At 33.9% G+C, this 20467-nt stretch overlaps 2 protein-coding genes across 6 annotated transcripts in view; one reads left to right on the top strand and one right to left on the bottom strand.

Moving 5' to 3' along the window:
* AP4S1 (adaptor related protein complex 4 subunit sigma 1) overlaps nt 1–5571 on the top strand; it is a 59598-nt gene extending 54027 nt beyond the window's left edge. Inside the window, exon 9 of one of the 2 annotated variants that reach the window (XM_051977305.1) lies at nt 4938–5571. The gene's annotated coding sequence lies outside the window, so the exon portion shown is untranslated. The remainder of the gene's footprint in view (nt 1–4937) is intronic. The other variant, XM_051977304.1, reaches the window with a different exon arrangement.
* Nucleotides 1726–20467, bottom strand: part of HECTD1 (HECT domain E3 ubiquitin protein ligase 1) — an 89131-nt gene continuing 70389 nt past the window's right edge. For 2 of the 4 annotated variants that reach the window (XM_051977288.1, XM_051977290.1), the window contains exons 27-43: nt 18137–18270; nt 17386–17508; nt 15904–16060; nt 14950–15172; nt 13854–13908; nt 13424–13606; nt 12665–12872; nt 12498–12583; nt 12154–12281; nt 10142–10343; nt 9656–9793; nt 8464–9071; nt 7369–7447; nt 7027–7120; nt 5652–5802; nt 2796–2940; nt 1726–2706 (exon numbers count right to left, since the gene is read on the bottom strand). In XM_051977288.1, the coding sequence (XP_051833248.1) occupies nt 2569–2706; nt 2796–2940; nt 5652–5802; nt 7027–7120; nt 7369–7447; nt 8464–9071; nt 9656–9793; nt 10142–10343; nt 12154–12281; nt 12498–12583; nt 12665–12872; nt 13424–13606; nt 13854–13908; nt 14950–15172; nt 15904–16060; nt 17386–17508; nt 18137–18270 (2852 nt within the window). In that variant the 3' untranslated portion in view covers nt 1726–2568. The remainder of the gene's footprint in view (nt 2707–2795; nt 2941–5651; nt 5803–7026; nt 7121–7368; nt 7448–8463; nt 9072–9655; nt 9794–10141; nt 10344–12153; nt 12282–12497; nt 12584–12664; nt 12873–13423; nt 13607–13853; nt 13909–14949; nt 15173–15903; nt 16061–17385; nt 17509–18136; nt 18271–20467) is intronic. The other 2 variants (XM_051977289.1, XM_051977292.1) reach the window with 2 other exon arrangements.

Raw genomic sequence — 20467 nt, 5'->3', positions numbered from 1 at the left:
TTGCTTAAATATGCTTCGTTATTATAAGGGAGGCACTATGAAGGAAAGAAGGAAGATATTGGAAGTATGTGTAACATTTGTTTAAATATCAATAGGACACTTTCTTTTTAAATAAATAGATAACTACTTAGTACTAAACAGCTTCCCATCTTTAAACTGAACTCAAGCACAAAGCATCAGGTCTTATTGCTCCCACCCCTTTTCGAACTTATTCCATCCATGCTCTGTTCTCTGGCAGCAATAAATCTGTTTTTATTGTGTAAGACAATATAGGAACAGAAGACACTTAAATAAGGTTCTACTATTTACTATGTGATGGTGGACAAATCACGACATTTCTGGGCCTTAGCATTCTTATCTTTAAAATATGGGATTTTGATGCAACCTAAGTTTCCTTCCAACAATTAAATGCTTATTAAATTCAGGCAGATCGGCTTACTTGAGGGAGACACACATACATGTGTGCACATACACACACAGACACTCACATAAAAACTAATACAAGGTATGAACTATCCACCAAAGCAAAAAGGCACATAACAAATCAATTTTTGTATAATAAATCAATAATAATAAATCAATATTTTTGTAGTCACCAGGTAATTTCTGATTCTCCTGTCAAATACTTTTAACTTCCAGACTGATTTCATAAAAGTTAATCATTATTCTAGATGGAATAATATTCTAGAACAAATCTCTGAAAAAAGTACAAAGTTTTAGTCATGCAGTCGTGATCTTATCAAGACAACACCACCAGTATTTTTTGGATTAAAGCAAAGATCATATATTTAGATATTGCTGTTATTATGTTTTCACTTTGACCTTACCTCTCACAGAAAACTATGAGATTGACAATGAGGTGAAATGTATTTTTAAATGTTGCCTTCAATAGCAAGTCACAAAATTCTCATGTAGCAACTGAAAATGGTAGTTCCCAAATCTTTAACTATGATAGTATGACCACTCAGATATAGAAATATAGGTATGTAGATGTAGATAAATATGCAATTTCATCACATGCTTTTGGCTCTGAAAAGAGTATTTGGTTAAGTCAAGGCTAAAGTCAAGGCTAGCAATGTTGACTTCACTTATAGGCAGATGTTATGCAGGAGTCCTCAAACTTTTTAAATAGGGGGCCAGTTCACTGTCTCTCAGACTGTTGGAGGGCTGGACTATAGTAAAAACAAAAACTTTGTTTTGTGGGTCTTTAAATAAAGAAACTTCATAGCCCTGGGTGAGGGGGATAAACGTCCTCAACTGCCGCATCTGGTCCGTGGGCCGTAGTTTGAGAACCCCTGTATAGATTCTCAAGAGTTTGGGAATTACAAACTGAGGATATTCTGAACTGTCTTCAAAACCCAGAAACTGTATTGGAAAAGGTTTCTTCATTCCAACACAGCTTTTTCAAGATTATCTAATAAAAACTTAAGACTTACATGTTTCTGTGGATACAAGGGTAATAGGTTTGGTTTTTAAAGTTAATACAAGTAACAACAGTTGTTTCTTGCTAAGTAACACTAAGACTGAATAAATACATTGTTGAAATGATCACAAACTTAGTGACCATAAATTTTACATTTCAACTTTTTAGTGAATTTACTCTAGAAAAATAATTTTGTTTTCATGTGTTAATTTCATGAAATGAAATCTGGCAGTAAAAATAAAAGATTATCTGGTCAAGCTTAAAGTTTGATTAGTGGCAGTGAATTAGTCACATGACACGAATTTGTACGCTGCAAACATTTTAATGATTATTGTTGAGCATACACATTGGAATTTTTTTTTACTTCAAACTGCAACAAGTTAAATAAATGTTTATAATATACAAAGAAAATACAACCAAAAGCAAAACTTGCTTTAAGTGTGCCTTGCACCTAGAACCAGTGTTTTTTTATTTTTATTTTTTAACATAGCTTTATTGTTGAGCTGCACAAACACACTTAAGAATTTGATCTTTATAGCAGGGCCTTAAGAAATAAAAATATACTCCCACTTCAAAGAAATAAAAAGGTTGTGCATGATTATATGCCAAACAAAAGAGAGAACACTAGAATACTCTGATAGTGCAGGCATCGTTAAAAAGGGAAAGAAAAAGCTTGAGATGATGCCCATTAACTCTCTAAGTTTTAAGGAAGCAGGTTTTTTGACCAAATAGCTTAAAAGCCAGCAAAATAGGGATCAGTGATGGCAACTGTAGTGTATGGGGCATGAAATGACAAATTTTACACAAATACAGTTAGAAATTTTTCAGTGAACACTGAAGATCTGAGGAGCTGCTCTTTGGAACAATCAAACAGGACCACCTTATTCCAGTCACATGAGCCCTGGAAGCATCACACAGTGTTTTCTGTGCTATTTACCTGCTGGCTGGGTATTTAAAAGGGATTCATTTTTTGTCTTTAGCAGCTAACAAACTTACTCCACAAGTTTCTAAGCCTCAAAGGTGGAAAAAAAAGGCAAGTGTCATCAGAGCCCGGCGTGAAGGTCATACACTTTTCTGCACACAAACACAAGAGGCTTCACTATTATCAAAAAAAGTCTCGGATGTCTTTCGTTGCACTCCATAGCTCAGTTGAGATGAAAGCCTTTCTCCATAGTAGCAGCGAGCAGGCGCTCTCTCATAATCTCCTCGGAGGAATACTCAGGCAGCTTAAGGTAATGCACACACGTGTTCACCGACGGGTAGCTGGCATCCGTAGCATCAACCTGCAGAGATGAGAAGGAAGCCACAGCCGTGACCCAGGCGCCAGAGGGCAGCTGGCCCGCGCCCAGGGCCCTCCCGGGGGAGCCCCTACCTTGCGCACAACGGTGAGGCGGGGGTGAAGGTTGGCCAGGCCGCCGGGGGGCAGAGTGGAGCAGCCGGTGGTGAACTGCAGGAAGGCCTTCCGTTCGTCAGACGACATGCCACACAGAACCCGCACGAAGCGCAGGAAGCCGGGGCTAGACAAGGAGACAGGGAAGATTCCACAAGTCCCCTCGGGCGGACACCCTTACAGGGACTGCGACTGTCTTTAGACTCACTGCCAGCTTGAGTTCAATACTGAGCCTGGTCTTTCTAAATTCAACCACAAACTTAAATGTATAGTCTACAACACACAGAACTAAATGCATGTGGATAAAGAAAATTTAGATAATACAAGGTTACTTGGAGCTTGCGGTTTAGTAATAAAAGAGTGCTTTCCACTAATTTGGAAAGTTAAGTAATTCAAGTCTCATCTCCACTATGCCAGTGAGGAACAGTACAGGGGCCAGTTTACTAAAGTAATAGAATTGAGTCTCCTTCCATACTACACACCCCATCCTATACACTTTCACTACACTACCGGCTGATGATGTGGGGGGAATGGTAAAACTTTAAACTTCAAAAAGAGGATGGATTAATATAGGCTACAGAGTCAAGGACCTGGGTTCAAACTCCCCCCCCCAACTCCTTTTTGATATTTACTGCCCTGGGTGAGCTCCAGATCCTCCCATTTCATCATCTCCAAGATGAGCAAGCTGGACCAGAGGCCTCCAAAGTCCCTTCCAGCTCCAAATTCTACTATATGACAAAGTGAGTTGTGTCTGAAGAGAATTTGCTCCAACTAAGGTAACTGAGAGGTGACCATTCATGTTATCCAAACTCAACTGGGCTTTGCTAACATTTTCCATCTTGGTCTTAAGATACTCCAAACTTTCTATTCCAACCTTAAGACCTCCAATACACTGGCACAATGAGATATGAGCTCCTTTTCTTCCATGTTCATCATCTCAAACCCCTTCCCATGATGTGCTACTCTCTCCTCCATTCCCTTCTGACAAAGAGGTTCGCTCACTTCCCCTCTCCAAGGACAAAAACCTTGACAAATTTACTTGATCCTATGGCCCTCCTATCTTTTCCAGATACTGCATCTTAACTCATCACTTCAAACAATTCTCCCTGCTATTCCTTCCCTATGGTTTTAAAATATTCCCAAGTTTTCCACATCCTTAAAAAATCTTCACTAAATCCTACCATTTTCTCTATCCTCTATCTCCTCTCTCTTGCTCACATTCCTAGAAAAATTTATTTGCAGTTGCTACTTGTATGTACTTTCTGCACAGAGAGAACTGATGCATCAGCTTTTTACACTGTGGCTTCCAACCTCATCATTCAAATAAAACTGTTCTCTCCAAACTTAGGAATGATTTCTTAATTATCAAATCTGATGGGTTTTCCTCAATACTAATCCTAAATTTAATTGCTACATTTGACACTGTTGACCAGCCTCACCTCCTCTTGGATGTTCTCTTTTCTGTGTTTGTCTTTTTTGTTTGTTTTTTGACATTAAACTCTCTTGATCCACCCCCTAATGTATTCACAGTTACTGAACATTCATTCACTAAGATTTCATTTAGAGAATGTCTTCTCTCTTCCTCTCCCTCTGCAAATTTAATCATTCACCTATGTATACCTATGCATACACACACACACACACACACACATACATACACCTCTCTAGCTCTAATTTCTCCCATGAGTTTAGTCCCATGTTACCAACTGTCTATGAGACATTTCAAACTGGATATTCCAGAGACATGATGAATTTACTATGTCCAAAACTGACCTATCTTTCCCAATGTACTCTCTTCTCTTCCAAATTTCCCCATTTTTGTCAAAGGTATCACTTCCTTCCAATCTACCAAATCTGTATTCAAAATGTTATTTTAGGATTTCTCACTCTTCCTCAGCCTACATATCCAATTAATTACCAAATTCTGCCATTTCTCCCTTCATAATATCTCTAAAATTGAACCCCTACTAAGAGCTATGAAATTAAGTCAAGTCCTTGATATTTGCCTCAAGTTGTCTTCTCTTCTAGTCCATCTTACATACTGCTGCCAAAAAAAGTTTCTAAAACACAGATTTGACCACATAGTTTCCCTAATCACGTCCATTTGCTTCCTATTGTCTCTAGGATAACAGCTCTACACGACCTGGCCACAACCTATCTATCTTTTCGAGCCGCTGGATATTACTGCCCCTTCTAGCCAAATTTGCCCTCTCTTTGTTCCTCACACATAATTTCGTATATCTTGTCTCAATATCTTTGCTGAATAGCAGTTCCTCATGGCTGGGATGATAGGATAACTTCCTAAGTTAGTGCCCTCCTTCCAAAATTATCTTGCATTTAACTGCTAATAAAATAATATTTATTATCTGTTTATTTATGCTGTAAGTATTTTTATATGTACTTATCTTCTCCATTAGAATATAAGCTTAAGAATTAACAAATAAGAACTATGTGTCATTATTTGTACTTGCATCCCTAGAGCCTAACAGTATGTAAATACCCTCTCCTAGATCACTGCTTTGAAGGCAAAAGAAGAGAATGATAGAAGATGAGACAATTCCTTAGTATCTGGATTACAATACTTGCTAACGGAGTTACAGAGGATTGAAAGTGGCAATAATAGGGGGTTGAGATGGGGATGATTTGTATTAATAGAATTTTTGCATAAATGATTTTAACACCTCAAGGAACAATTCATGACAAAGAAAATTTCAAATGAAAAGAGAGATCCATAATAAACAATTTATAGCAAAATGCACCTTTCTTATTAATTTTCATTTGCCTTATATAAGTTATGATGCAAATCTCTTCTTTTTGTTCTAATTTTCTTGCACATACCTATCACGTGTATAGCCTAGCTTAGGCTCAGTATAATTGATAATATCTTCAGCAGCCCAGGATGGTGATTGATTTCCACAAAGAATCATCTGGACTTCTTCATGGCTGAAGGAACTCAGCTTCTCCATTGGGAAGACTTTATTAAATCCATCTTTATCATATAAACAAATTTAGGGGGGAAAAACATTAACAAAAGATGAAAATTCCATTTCTGAATTCTGATTTCAAAACAAAGTTTTAAGTTTATTAAGTTTTAATACCTGAAGAATATGCTATTAAAATATTAAAAGTACATATGGAAATAGTTATGAATAAAAAACTGACTTCAGTTACATAAAATTTCTCTACTAATCTGCTGCCAAAAATTTAAACCTCAGCCGCATCTCATGGATTGTTATAATCTTCAGAAACATCATTCTGAAAGATGACATCAACTCAAATCAGATATTCTCATATTTCTCTCTTTTTTTTTGCTAAGGCAATTGGGGTTAAGTTACTTGCTGAGGATCACACAGTTAGGAAGTGTTAAGTGCTTGAGGCCAGATTTGAACTCAGGTCCTCCTGACTTCAGGGCTGGTGCTCTATCCACTGCGCCACCTAGCTTTCCCTATTCTTATATTTCTTACATATACCAACTACAGGACTTCATCATGCTCCTCAAGTTAATTTCTCCCATCTTCCCTCCCACTTTTCAGCTCCTTTTTAATGTGTCTCTTCCCCAATTATATTAAGAGGGCAAGGACTGTCTTATACCTTTCTAGGTATTCCCAATGCTTATTAGCACAGTACCTAACCCGTAACAAATACTTAAGAAACTCTTGACTAGGAAGAATGTAGGTGTTCTGCCCATTTTATAGATGAATAATGATTCAGTTATTAAACTCTGTATGTAAGGTTTAGCAATCAACTTTCAGTGAATAATCAGGGGCTAAGGGGCTGAACCCCTCAGAATATTCTGACAACCTCTTCCCAGTTCTCTTCAATCTCACTAGCTCCTTTTTTGTGCTGGTGAACTAGAGAGGAAGAACAACCCTCTATGAAGAAACCTACAAAAAAAAATCAGACAGTAGCCTTTACAAGAAAACTTAGTGACACCAGTCTTTACCAAATGTTCTCCAGCCCAGCACCTTGCCAAAGATTTCCTATGATTTAGCTCAACCTCCAAAAAAGGGGGAGGAAGGGGGAAGGATGGGCGAATTATATAAAGGAAGAGGTAGAGAAAGAACCCAAATATTAACAAATGATACTAAATAGGAGTTTCTGGTAGAAAAGGGAACCACAAATGAGAAAAGTTTTCAACATATTCAGTTCCCTTACTTCAATTAATCTTAAAAAAAAAAGTCCCAAAGAGTCTTTTTGTGACAATTAAAATTACCTCTAAAAGCTTCCATCTGCTTCTGAATACCCGTCTGCATGCAGAAGTCAAACATCAAATCTACATATTCTTCTGCATTATCCATTGTAATCATCTACAAAGAAAAAATAAATTAATTATTACTATACTCATTAAAAGATAGTTCAGGCATTTCTTAATGCACTATATATATATATAATTATTATTATACTCATTAAAGGATAGTTCAGGCATTTCTTAATGCACTATATATATATATATATATATATATATATGTATATGAAAAGAGAGAGACAGACTGTCTATCTCCCCTCCAAGATACAGATATCAAAGTCTAGCTAATCATTGAAACAAAACTTTTACCTCATCTTCACCTCGAGGTTTGAGATCCACAGCTGTAAATCCATAAACTCTGGAGGAGGGACAGAACTGGAAATTTAAACTAAAAAGTAAAAGAAAAAAGGACTCATTACCAGTCCAAATTGTTGGCAGGGTATTGAATACTGGGTTGCAATCACCCCCCAAAACTGCAGACCCAAAATGACTTTCTTTAACCTAAAGCAAGGAGAAATGACAAGTTTAAACTATTTATGTCTTCAATTTAAATAATTTTAATTAAATGTTAAAACAATATGATGCTCTGAAAAGAAACAAATTAATTTTCAATGTGCCAATTTTGGGGGGGAAATTTCTCCCATTTCAGTTACTCCATTAATTATAAATGTATGAGAGGCTAATGTGAAAGATGTATTTTCTGCCTCTTTCTCTCTTGTTTCAATTCTACAAATTCTTAAAACTTTACTGATTACAACAGGAAAAAATTATTAACTTTGCAAAAAAAAAATTACAAATTCTACAACAGTGCCATTGAAAAGCAGACAATGCTTAATGTAAATCTGTGATCTCAAACATTAACCTGTGATGACTTATAGAGAAGTATCATGATTTTAGAGGATAAGGAGATACTAGAAGACTTAGATCACCACCACCACCCCATACACAGTCACACAAAGAAAAGGTTCCTATACAAGCATACTATATCCCTACCTTCCATAAAAAAAGAAGATACTAAATTGATTCATCAACAATCTGATTAATTTAGGCTAGTGTAAGTCCAAAGACAGTCCCTTCTTCTCCCCAAAAACTCAAAGCTATAAGCACTTGAACTATGACCTTTGATAAACTAAATTTAGAACTTGAGATTTTTAACTATTACTATGATTAATATTCTTACCTTTCAGAAATAGCAATCCTTATACCAATAGTAGATGGCTAAGTGCCAATAAAAAAAAACTTTTAAATCCTACAGAATTTTTCTGGCATTTATTTAACACTTTTTCACTTAAGACTTTACAAGACAAGAAATAATATGTGATTTTCCCCATAAACAGGAATTCCTAAATTAGGGAGGGAAAAAAGGAATTTATCAGGTCTAAAAAGCATACATATAAATCTTACCCTAAATCTTCTATGCTAAGAGGAGGTCCAGAACCTGATGGATTCTTCAACATTAGATCCTGCAATTTTGTGTTCTTTTCATCTTCTGAAAGACTTTTATTGCCTAAAATTTGGCGCCTTTTAATAGCAAGGTCTTTAATTTCTTTTAAAAATCTGGCTCTATGTGGATTTACCAGTTCAAAATCTTCCCAAGTTAAAATTCCATTAAACCATGCTGGGGGTTTTGGTTTGGGTGGGTCAAGAATAAATTCTGATTTTGAATCCTCTTCAAAGCTTCCTACTGAAAGTGAATCATGACCTTCTTCTGTAGATGCTTCAGACTGACTTTCAGTACAGTGTAAGTCTCGATCACCTCGTGACTCATAAATAAGTTTACTCATATTGCTTTTAATGTCACCCATACACATGAGTTTAAAGAAAGGCTTAGAAATAGGTAAGTCCACAAGTCTATTGTCCTGAATGCATTTGGCCAAGAAAATTCCAAGAAAATGAAAAAGTTTTGTGATTCTTTCAAGTTCATCACTATCTTGTGGGAATGGTGCAGTAAAAAGTCCACATGATCTTTGTACATAGTATCCAGGGGGTTTCAATCCACCTCCAAGATCAACCTGATTGTTGTAAAAAGAAGAAAATAATTAGAGTATAATTGAATCACATATAAGACTCCTATCTTCCTATTAGAAAATGGGGGTATCCATAAATATTGCCTTTTGTCTAATAAATTCTAAAATAATATTTGTAGTAGCTGAATTATGTTAACAATCATGAACCTAATAATGCTAATATCACAATATTCAATAACAAAAGTTTCACTAATGTAGTGAGGGCATGGAACCTTAACTCTAAAGATCCTTTTTCAAGATACAGTTAAGTCAAGTTACGCATCAACAAAAAGTCATTTCAAACTAAATGTAGGAGAATAAGGGGAAGAGGGAGAGAGGAGAATGCCTCTACAGGATAAGAGAAGGAGGGGAGATGTTTTTAATTTTAAAAAATTAAACACTTAAGTTTAAAATTTTTTCAATTCAGGTGCAATGACATCTTAATAAAGAGGATAAAAAGTTTGTTGTTACTTATATAGCAGTCCTATGGTTCCAAAATTCATATGCTCTTAATATCTGACTTTTTGGTCTCACGTTCATGGATCAGTAATTCTAAGATAGCGATTTCAAATGGAGGAAATGGATCTTACATGACGAGATTCATCATCTGGGAAGTCATCATCACAAAGCCATGTTCCCAGTTCAGTTCTCTGGAATTCTGCTGCTACCAGAGCATAAAATTCTAAAGTAGGTCCCAAGCCAGTCCCTTCTTCTCCCAAAAACTCAACCTGAAATAATGAAAAGATTGGGAAAGTGGCTTAAATTTGTTATCAAAATGTTTTTATAAGATAGATAAGAAGGTACACATCTCATTTTAACTTTGTTGAATGATAGGCAAACCACATAGACTCAACAATATAATTAGTTTAAAAATAAAAAATTTCAATGTCTTTGTCAACATAAAACTTAATACTCAGAAATTATTGTAGCAACAGCAGAAATCCACTCTTGTCCTAGGATTACAATTATGAACCACGTGATACTAGGAAAAGATACTGGTTCTCAATTTTGACATGTACAAGTGAAGGAGCTGGACTCCTTTCCACCAACGAAGCCATCTAATTGAAATGCTGTACCTCTAAAACTGATTTCCGATCTGCATGTATTTGCATAACATTCTCAGCCCACTCCATCAATGAATCACCACGTGGAACTTTTACTCTTTCATGTTTAAGTCGACCAACTCTAAACTCTCCTGGATCATCTCGTCTTACAGTACTTGTTGTTCTTGTTCGTTCAACAGTAGCCTCACGTCTATTCTGCAACCATACTATTGCTCTGGAAGAAGAAAAAAATTGTGTACAGATGTATCATATTTGGAACTAGTAAATTATCAATGCTATTAAAAATTTTTAGTTAAAACATTTTTTAAAATACATAAAGAGAATAGAAGTAGAAATTTTACCACCAAGAGCAAAAATACAAAAGAAACGTGGGAAATCATTACATTAAGTCTAAGAGAAGAAGTATTACAAGTCTCCTCTTCAACAAATTTACTGTGTAGTCTCTATGAAATAAAATAAAATATTGAAATATTTATTCATATGTATGTACATATATGAATATACACAGATACCACATATAGGGAGGTAGTTGGAAGAAGACATAAGTTTAAATATTGCATATGGGATTTATAAAGTGACATGGCCAAGAACCTAAAAGTTTTTGCATCTCAATTCATTCAAATGTAAAATGTAAAATTAAATATAAAATGGGGATAACTCTTACAATGATCTGATAGCTTTTATGATGTTCAAATAAGACACTCAAAGAAAAATGTTTCAGAAGTTATAACATGTAATAAGCAAATGAGTTATTATCATAGTTCCATTCACCAGAAAATATTCAAAGTAATTAAATATGAATATTTTTCATGTTACAGAGAAAGTCCTTTGCACATTTAATAACTCTAAAACAGAGAGAGCAATGAAACTATAACAAGCATTAAATTTACAACTCAGAGCATTAACTCAACCCTCTCAGTTCATAAAAGTATGTAATGTTATTTTTCTAACATATTATCAATGAAAAACCACAGGATTAAACCACCTTTTTAGGTATACAATTGCTGGGTACCATAATTATTTGTCATTTAAACATTTTATTTTGTAATTATTACAAGAGGTGAAAATCTATTGGGAAAATAAATGTTTTAATTGCAACAGAAATGTATAGCTCACAATAAAATTTAAGATGAATAGAAACTAATATTTGGCAAAAATATAATTTTAATTGTTAATAACTAAAATGCTAAGGAACTTTAAGGAAGGCACTTTCTGGATAAATGGACAAATTTTATGTCCCAGAAAACTAAATGACACTAAGCAAGGATAATGTCTGGCACTCTTCAACCATTATCTAGCTGGTAAGGATTTCTTCCATTCAGTGTGATTCATTTATTAATTGTGTATTATATGATGAGCTTTGAGGAATACAAAGACAAAAACACAACTGTATGGCTCTCAAGAAGCTTAAATCCCATCTATTATTTTATATTTATGATATGTAAAATATTACAAACAAGTAATGCCTGCAATGGAAAATGAATTAAGTAATTAATTCATATTTATTGAAATAAACCCCTACATTTTCTGATTTATGTAAAAAACTTACCAGCATATAATCATAGCAAATTCTTTGATCAACTTTTAGAATTTATATATACTTCTAGAAAAAGTCTATGAACTTGCTATCTGGTCTTCCCATAACAATAATTTCCCTCAAATAAATCGAAAACATATTTTTGTCTTTGTTTGAATCACAACTCTATTTTATAAAAGTATTTTTAAACCTGAGACCTTTACATAAAACATGTATTTTTCTGTCTTCTTCCCCTGTCCCACGAAAACATGTAAGACTTCTATGTAAGCCTACTGCAGGCAACAAATGCATAATTCAAAACCTTGTCCACCCTATTCTTCAAATCAAAAGCAAATATTTAAAGAATATTTCAAAACAAAAATTTATAATTTAGACACAAATTTAAAAGATTACAGCAATAAATATTTAGTAGCCCTAACTATGGTACTGCTTCTTAAGAATACTATTACCATATTAAACATCTTTTAAAAGGAGATCTATTTCTTACCTAGATGCTCCAAATGCTGTACATGTGAAATAAAGCTGCCTGGTTTCAAATGGTATTAAGAAGGGACATTTGCTGGTTAACTGTTCACACCAGTCTGGCAGAGCCCCACTTGCTAGTGCCAATGGTTCCTGAAAATTATTGTACAAAACAATGGTCTGAATATTGTATATGAATTAACAAGAAGAGTAAATTCTGATATCCAATTAAGCAAATGCAAAGTGTGTCAAGGTCAAAATTAATAAAAACAGCTATAAAGAAATCAGGCAGAGAAGAACATATCAAAGAAAGGACTTCAAAAGCCCAGCACTTACAGTACGCATAGTTCATTGGCCTGGTGTAATTACCTCAATCTGCTGCAATATTTTCGTAGTGATTTTTTTGCTTGTGAATTCATCTGGTGGAAAATTAAACTGAAGCTGCTCATCTCCTTCTGTAAACATTAATAAAAATATAAAAACTTGACTGGCTTTTTAAATGATGCTGAAGAAACCAGACAAGGTTTCTTACATACCTTCTTGGGAAGATCTTGAGTAAGGATCACTTGCAACTATATACAGAATACGTAATAGCTGTAAAACATCTTCTACTCCACATGAATTCTGCCCATTGCCTGCTTTGGCCTGAGGCTGTTCTTTGGCCAAACTAAGAATATCACAATTTTGAAAAGTAGAAATGGCTCCCTGGCTCAATCCAGACTTTGATCCATGTTCACAAAAATCCTATAGAAATAATTTGTAAAATTAATCATTAAGTCACATTTTTAGAATAAATCAAAAGTGAAATCTATCATTTGAAAACAGTTATTTTGTTAAAAGCTACAGAGAAGTTATGCTTTCTAGGAAAAAATATTGTATAAATCAAACTATAATCAATTTCTTTTACCATCAAATAACTCCTAATAAGTTGTACACATTTATAAGAAATTTTACATCTGGGCCTATAAGGCTAGATTTTAAAATGAAATGTTGGAACATGGACATCATTAACTAAATACACTTCCTCCTCTTCTTCTTTTTTTCTTTTTTTTCCTGAGGGAACTGGGGTTAAGTGACTTGCCCAGGGTCACACAACTAGGAAGTGTTAAGTATCTGATACCAGATTTGGATTCAGGTTTTCCTGACTTCAGGGCTGGTGCTCTCTCCACTGCACCAACTAGCTGCCCCCAAACACTCCATTATCATCTTCCTCCTTATAAGAAGAACCTATAAAGCCACAAAATGAAGCATACAGCCATTCCCAAAGAGAACAATATTTGGATGAGGACATATACCTTGTATGCAGCTATGAGCTGAGAACAATTTCTGTTTTTCCTAATACTTTTATTAGTGCCGGTTAATTTCCAGTGGCGTAGGAAAGCGGAGTCTGCATTCTTCTGCAGGTAGGTTATCAAGTCATTCTTTGGTAATTCATCAGTGCCAAGGTACTGTTCCACATGCTCTACAGACCAGCAACCCTACAATAGGAAGAACCAAATGTTGGTCTTTCCTGATTGTAAAGTCTAAGATGTTTACATGCATCACACTATGATATCTTCAGGATCATGCATTTAAAAAGTAACAACTTTTTTTTTCCTAATTTAAAATGCTGTTAGTATTAATTTTTTCCCCCCATATGGTGCATCTTACAAAAAACAACATGTTGGTTATTGACTAAGAGCAAGAAAAAAAGACTTAAAAAAGTAATAAAGAAAATGTTCTTACCATTTTTCCATTTTCCTTTTCTTTGTCAGAATCCTTCATCTCTCTGTACATGATTCTAAATATGAAGATATTATCCAAATTAATTAAGTCTTTTCCTAAAGTTTATTTCCAATGAAGTTTATTTATACTTTAATAAGGGCCCACCCTTTGGCCACATCCTGAGGGGGATAATAAATGTAATATCTTGGGAGAAGTTTTATGAATAAAAACAGAACAGGTTACTTCAAAACTAGGGGCTAAAGCAAGAGAAGTCACTAATTTTAGAGAAAGACGTATGAAATGAATATTTCATCATGAATACAAACCAAGCACACAATAACAATTACAGAAATCTTGATTAAATTATAATAGTGTGCTAATAATGAACTTGATAACTACTGGAAAGAACAACAGAATGGAAAACTATTTCCATTGAGGTTGCATTAAAAGAATAACCAGAGGCATGGATGAAAAAAGGACATTTTCAGCACATTGTAATTAAGCAACAATTTTCAAAAACAAAAGCCAATAATTAGAAGATGGATATGGGAAAGAAAGAGAAGCAGAGGAGAAAATCAGAGACTAGAAAAAGAAATTGTATATATGCTGTATATTGTTTTGCTTATTTTTTTCTTCCCCAAACTGAAATATTCCATAAGAGACTTTGGTAGTATATAACTATTTTTATAATGCATACTTACAGTAAAAAATGTCAACTATCAAATTACAAAACTTATTTCAATATTCTTTTGTTTGTTTGTTTTTTGTAGTGAGGCAATTGGGATTAAATGACTTGCTCAGGATCACACAGCTAGGAAATGTTAAGTGTCTGAGGACAGATTTGAAGTCAGGCCCTCCTGACTCTAGGACCAGCTAAAGTCCTCCAGGAAGTTTATCCACTGCACTTCCTAGCTGTCCCCAATATAGAAAGATATTCTTTCATATTAATCAATGCTTTATACATTTTAAAAGAAAAAAGTAACCAAATAGGTATTTTTAAATAACTCTACAAATTTTGGTTCATAAAAAACAACCTGAACTACTGTCAGAAATAGAGTTCAAATTTGGGTCATTTCCCATCACATAATATGAAAATGTAACTCAAAAAATCTCTTACGTGTATGTTGGTTCCCAAATACGCCTAAGTTTATCAGATTTCACATTGCCATTACAGGAAAACTGAAGTAATTTTTGTACATAGTAAAAGATGGTTGATCTGAAATTAGTGAGAGGTAATTCAACTTCACGAGTTGTTCCAAGACCTGTTACTTTCAAAGTAAGGGCTAATCGAGGTGATGGAGTACATTCAACTTCTTCTAAGAGCTCTGAATGAGGTGTACCTAGAAAATTTGAAAACCATGAGAAAATTTTATTACAGTAAAACATACACCATAATAAAGTAGAAAGCCTATAAAACCAACAGGAAGAAATGACACTTACTCCTTTCTCTATGACATATATTAACTATATGAATAATACATTACCTTTTAAAGGCAAAGGGATAAACTTAATCATATCTACAGGCACCGTCTAGCCTAAATGTTTATGTTTGTGTACTACAGATTAGCCAAGTTTATTCAGGACATTGCTATATTATAAAACGTGCAACTACCTTCACAACTAAGCAAAAATGCCCTTTCCATCTTTTTATAGTACTTATTTAATTTGTTACTGCCCAGTTGTGTTTTATATAAAATTGACAGAAAAATTAAACAGAGTCCATGTTCATCATTAGCCCTTTTGAAAACAAATCTTTTAAAATAAGGATAAATTAAAAAAAAAAAACAAAAAACAAAAAACAAATTTGTGATTTCATAAAGTAACTTGTTGTTTATAATAATGAATAGCAACAGCTCAGATTCATCAAAATATTTTGTACTTGAAATGTTTCTATTGATATGATTTCACAATTTCAGGACCAAATAGAACAAAACACTTCTATTTTTTGTTAGTTCACACATTAAACCAAAACTTCCTTTTTTTAAGCTCACTACATGAGCTATTTTATTTAATGTCTAATAAATTAAAATTAATCAGAAGACATAAAATACACACTATTCTGTCTACATACCTGGGGGTGGAATTTCTAAATCAGTTGTCTGCTGAACATTAGTACGACCAGGTCTAGGATCAAAAGCAGGTACTAATGCTGAAAACTGACGTTTTAGCACATAATCATCATCCCAAGTTCTCCGACGTCCTCCTTTAGTTTCATACTCCTCCTCTTCCTAATTAAAAAAAAAAAATTCTATGCAGCCAAACATTACCTGTGAAATAATTTTATGCATGAAAGAGAAGTGGAAGCAGTGAAATGTTTCTGGGCAGTAAACTGGCTTCTTCATAGTTGGTAATTTAGTAGTACAATTGAGTTGTGTCCCATCAAAGAATAAGCAAATTTAAATTTACATATGTAAAAGATTATATACAAGACAGAAGGAATTATCCTGCCAAATTCTTTTTGGACTGTAACTAAAAAGATAGATTATGATAACTATCATATACTTTCAAAAACCTACTTCATTTCCTCTAACCTTTTATTCCTGACTAACTCTATTAGTGAATAATAAAATGCTTGCCCTGATAACATGTTGCTAAATTTTTTATGGCAAAAACTACATAAATTTATATAAACACAACTTTCTAACTTTAGTCCAAAAGAAAAAAATGGTACTTTCCCCACTTATAGTTATTGGACTGAAAGAAAATCTGCTAAACATTTAACAATTTCAACCAGAGTAAGTTATGGTTACATATCCTACTGGCATTTATGTTAACTTAGACACTAAAAAGCTTTGTAACATGCCCCAGAAATTAATGAAATGTGACTTTGAGAAGCAAAGTACCAAATGCTAGAAACTTTGCCACTACAGGTTCCGTGGTCCTCATGGCCAAGATGAGAGTTCAAGAAAAATATTGCATCTCAGCTACCACAGCTATTCCCAGTAGAACAGTAACCCTCCCTCTATTTCCAAACAAGTCCCCTCCCCGCCACAAGTCCAAGGAAGTAAAATATCCAGGAATATAAGTGTCCTAGGAAATGTCACTTGCTAATTTTCTGTAGAGATATTACTTATCTACTTTTTCGTAAGCAATGGCATATATTCTAAGCTCTTTTTTTTTTTTTTTTTGCTATTTTGTTACAATTTAAAATATATATATATGTATATGTATATATATATATATATATATATATATATATTATAATTTGGGTTCAAGAAGCTAAGGTTTACACTACATAGAATTCCCAATCCCTCTATTTTTGTCCACCTGCATTTTTGATTTCCTTCACAGGTTAATTGTATACTATTTCAAAGTCCATTTCTTTTTGTACAGCAAAATAACTGTTTGGACATGTATAACATGTATTGCTCAACCTGCCATCTGGGGGAGGGGTGGGAGGAAGGCAGGGAAAAATTGGAACAAAAGGTTTTGCAATTGTCAATGCTGAAAAATTACCCATGCATATATCTTGCAAATAAAAAGCTATAATGATTTAAAAAAAAAAAAAAAAAAAGAACCTAAGGTTTAAAGACATAGATTAACTGAAGTCTACCTGTTCCCCAAGGGGCCGACTGCCTGCTCCAGCAGGGACCTGTGGCAATTGTGATGTGACAGCATGGTGAGTCACATCAGAGCGGGAACCTGCCCGACGCTGCAAGGATGGACGCCTCAGGATCTTAAAAAAAGAAATGTAAAAAATTTTTAATTACATAAAGACTACTTCCCCAAGCCTGACCAATTTTACTCTGAAGCAATCAACACACTCTGTTATTAAAATTGGGAATTTTATAGGTCACTCACTTTCAGAAAAACTTAAAAAGTGAATAGTTTTGTAAGCAACCCATTCTGATCATAAATCTATAACCAATTTATTATTCATTTCTAAGCTTCAAACACTAAAAATAGTTACTACCTTCCCCATTAAAAATGCATTTTTATTAAATTTGATGAAATGGAAAAGTTAATATAAGGAGACCCAATATTTTCAAGTTCCTATAAATAGATTTTTCAGGCACTAGACTCAGCTGGATAATATGAAACAGTCTAATTTAGTACACTAAATTAAACCATACATAAGAGATGTACACTAAAGATATACTTCAATAAATCTTTAAATTTCATTATCCAACATTTTTTTTACCCATCAGTCAAAACATTCATCACTGCTCAGGGAAAAGATTATTTAATCCCCAATTTTCCATTTAAGAGAACTTTTCCTTTATTATAATACTATTAATTTAGCATGTTTCCTGGAAGCACCACTTTCCTACATCAATGAACAAAAGCCAAGAGATTTCCTGTACCATAACTTCTTCATACTCTTGATCCTCCTGGTTATCATCTTCATTTTCATCATCTTCTTCATCTGGCTCAGGCAAGTCCTCATCATCATCTAACTCTGCTAACAATGTACTTGCGCGGCAGCTATCAAGAAAATCTAGAGAATAACATAATAATTTTACTTTTAAAGTAAATCGTGAATTGACAAAAAATACCATATACATCTATGGTCCAATAAAACAAGATAAAACTAAGAACAAAATATGAAATTGTATATTAAGGATAAAATGACCCAAACATGATTGCAGGGGAATTTGTAGGATAAATTGGTTACAAATAGTCAAGACAGCAAGGACAAGATGCAACAGTCAATAATGAAGTAGTTAATAAAGAAGGGAGTTAATAAAAATATATTATTTTATATAATTTTCTTCATGGTCTATTGGAATAAGAAATTATCTAATTGTAGTGAGTCTATCCTTTCTTAACATCATATTGTAGAAGTACTCAATAAGTACTAAAAGGTACTCAAATAACAGGCATTTCTTTTTCCTTCTTTACTCTAGGAGTCAACATAATAGATTACCATTAAAAATTTCAAACTAGAAATCTTCCAAGTTAAATTACATCTTATAAATATAATTACACTTTGCATTATAAAAAAGTGTTTAACAGATATATTTAACTTGTGTTTAATAGTAGAGGTTCTTTTCTAAAACCTAACAGGTATAGCCTAGTCTCTTCCTATATTAGTATATTAACATACACCCTTGTTACATATGTTTATATATATAATATATATGCATACACATACATATACTATGTATACACATGTATGCCTATTTATTCACATATGTATTGGGATGTGATTGTGTATGTGTTTTTACATTTTACACAAAAGATAAAAGCAGAGAAAAATCAATTATTAATCAAAAGAACGATAGGAGCTAGTTCCTGGTTTAGATCATGAGAAAATAGACAGGAAAACAGTCTATGTCGCTCAGAGACATAACTCCAACATCACTACCACATGAGAATACATAGAAGATCAAAGAATACTATATCCAAGAAAGAAATGTGTATCTATATACAAATATACAGTCCAAAAAAGATGAACTGGACATCATAAGGCAAAGAGAAAAGGCTTACCTGTCAGGTATTACAAAATGAATAGGCCCCAAGATTGGAAAATACAAATAAAAAAAAAAATGGGATGGGAGTGGAAAGATAGCATCACATTATCCAGTCTATATTGGATATTTCCCCCAAAAAAGATAAAAAACAAAAAGGACAAGGATGTATATGTACAAAACAATTTCATAGCATCTCCATTCTGGAGGCAAAGAATTGGAAATTGAGGGGGCACCCATCAACTGGGTAATGGCTAAATAAATTGTGATATGTGATTATGATGGAATGCTATTGTGCTACAGGAAATGATAAACAGGATGCTCTCAAAAAACCTGGAAAGACTTCCATGAGTTTATGCAAAGTGTAACATTCTCCACAGCCTCAGGGCAGTTAAACATAACCACCATATTCTGTCATGCACATCTGCTGTGAAGGCCAGATTCTCTACTATTACTCTATAATCCCCACAATCTCCCAACCCCACTCCTCCCTGATTTGGTGACTAGCAGGTACTTCTTAGCAGCAACCTCTGCAGTGTGGAGAAGTTGTAGCCTGGGGAAAGCTCTACTATACCCATACTTTTCATTTTTCAGTGATAAAGAATGACTAACGCAAGATAAGGAAGCATGAAAGGCTGTGATTACAAACATCCCTTTTTCAACCTCCTCTATTTCTATTGTAGATACCATCATTTTGGGATGTTAGGATCCCTGATTCCATATTTCCTTTGACTCTATATAAAACTTGTCAATTTCTTTAATTTCTCCTACCACAACACTTCTTGTCCCTTAGTTTATTACAAAAGCCTCCTAATTGCTCTCCCTACTTCAAGTGCCTCCCCTCTTTAATCTGTCCTCCATATATCTGCCAATGTTTTTAAAATATGTCTGACCAGGACACTCTCCTTGTCCTCCAGTGGCACTATACTGACTCAAAGCTCAAATATTATCTCATCCTTAGGTATAATTCCCTTTAAATTTTTATTTTTGCACAAGTTTTCTGATGTCCAAAATTTTTAATATAGTTGTATTAAAATTTGTATAAGCACATAATATAAAAATAAATAAGCATTCATATACAAGGTACATGCTCTTTTTTGAAAAATTATGTTTTTGATTTTTTTTTTTAGCACTATAAATATATGAAAAAGAGATTGGAGATTACTGGCTTAGGACATTGAAACGCTAAATGATGTATACACTTTTATACAAGATAGGTCTTGA

This window comes from Antechinus flavipes, chromosome 2, assembly GCF_016432865.1.
Source record: "Antechinus flavipes isolate AdamAnt ecotype Samford, QLD, Australia chromosome 2, AdamAnt_v2, whole genome shotgun sequence".
Taxonomy (NCBI): domain Eukaryota; kingdom Metazoa; phylum Chordata; class Mammalia; order Dasyuromorphia; family Dasyuridae; genus Antechinus; species Antechinus flavipes.
Note: the sequence above shows the minus strand (reverse complement) of the source record. Positions and strands in the feature narration are given on the sequence as shown.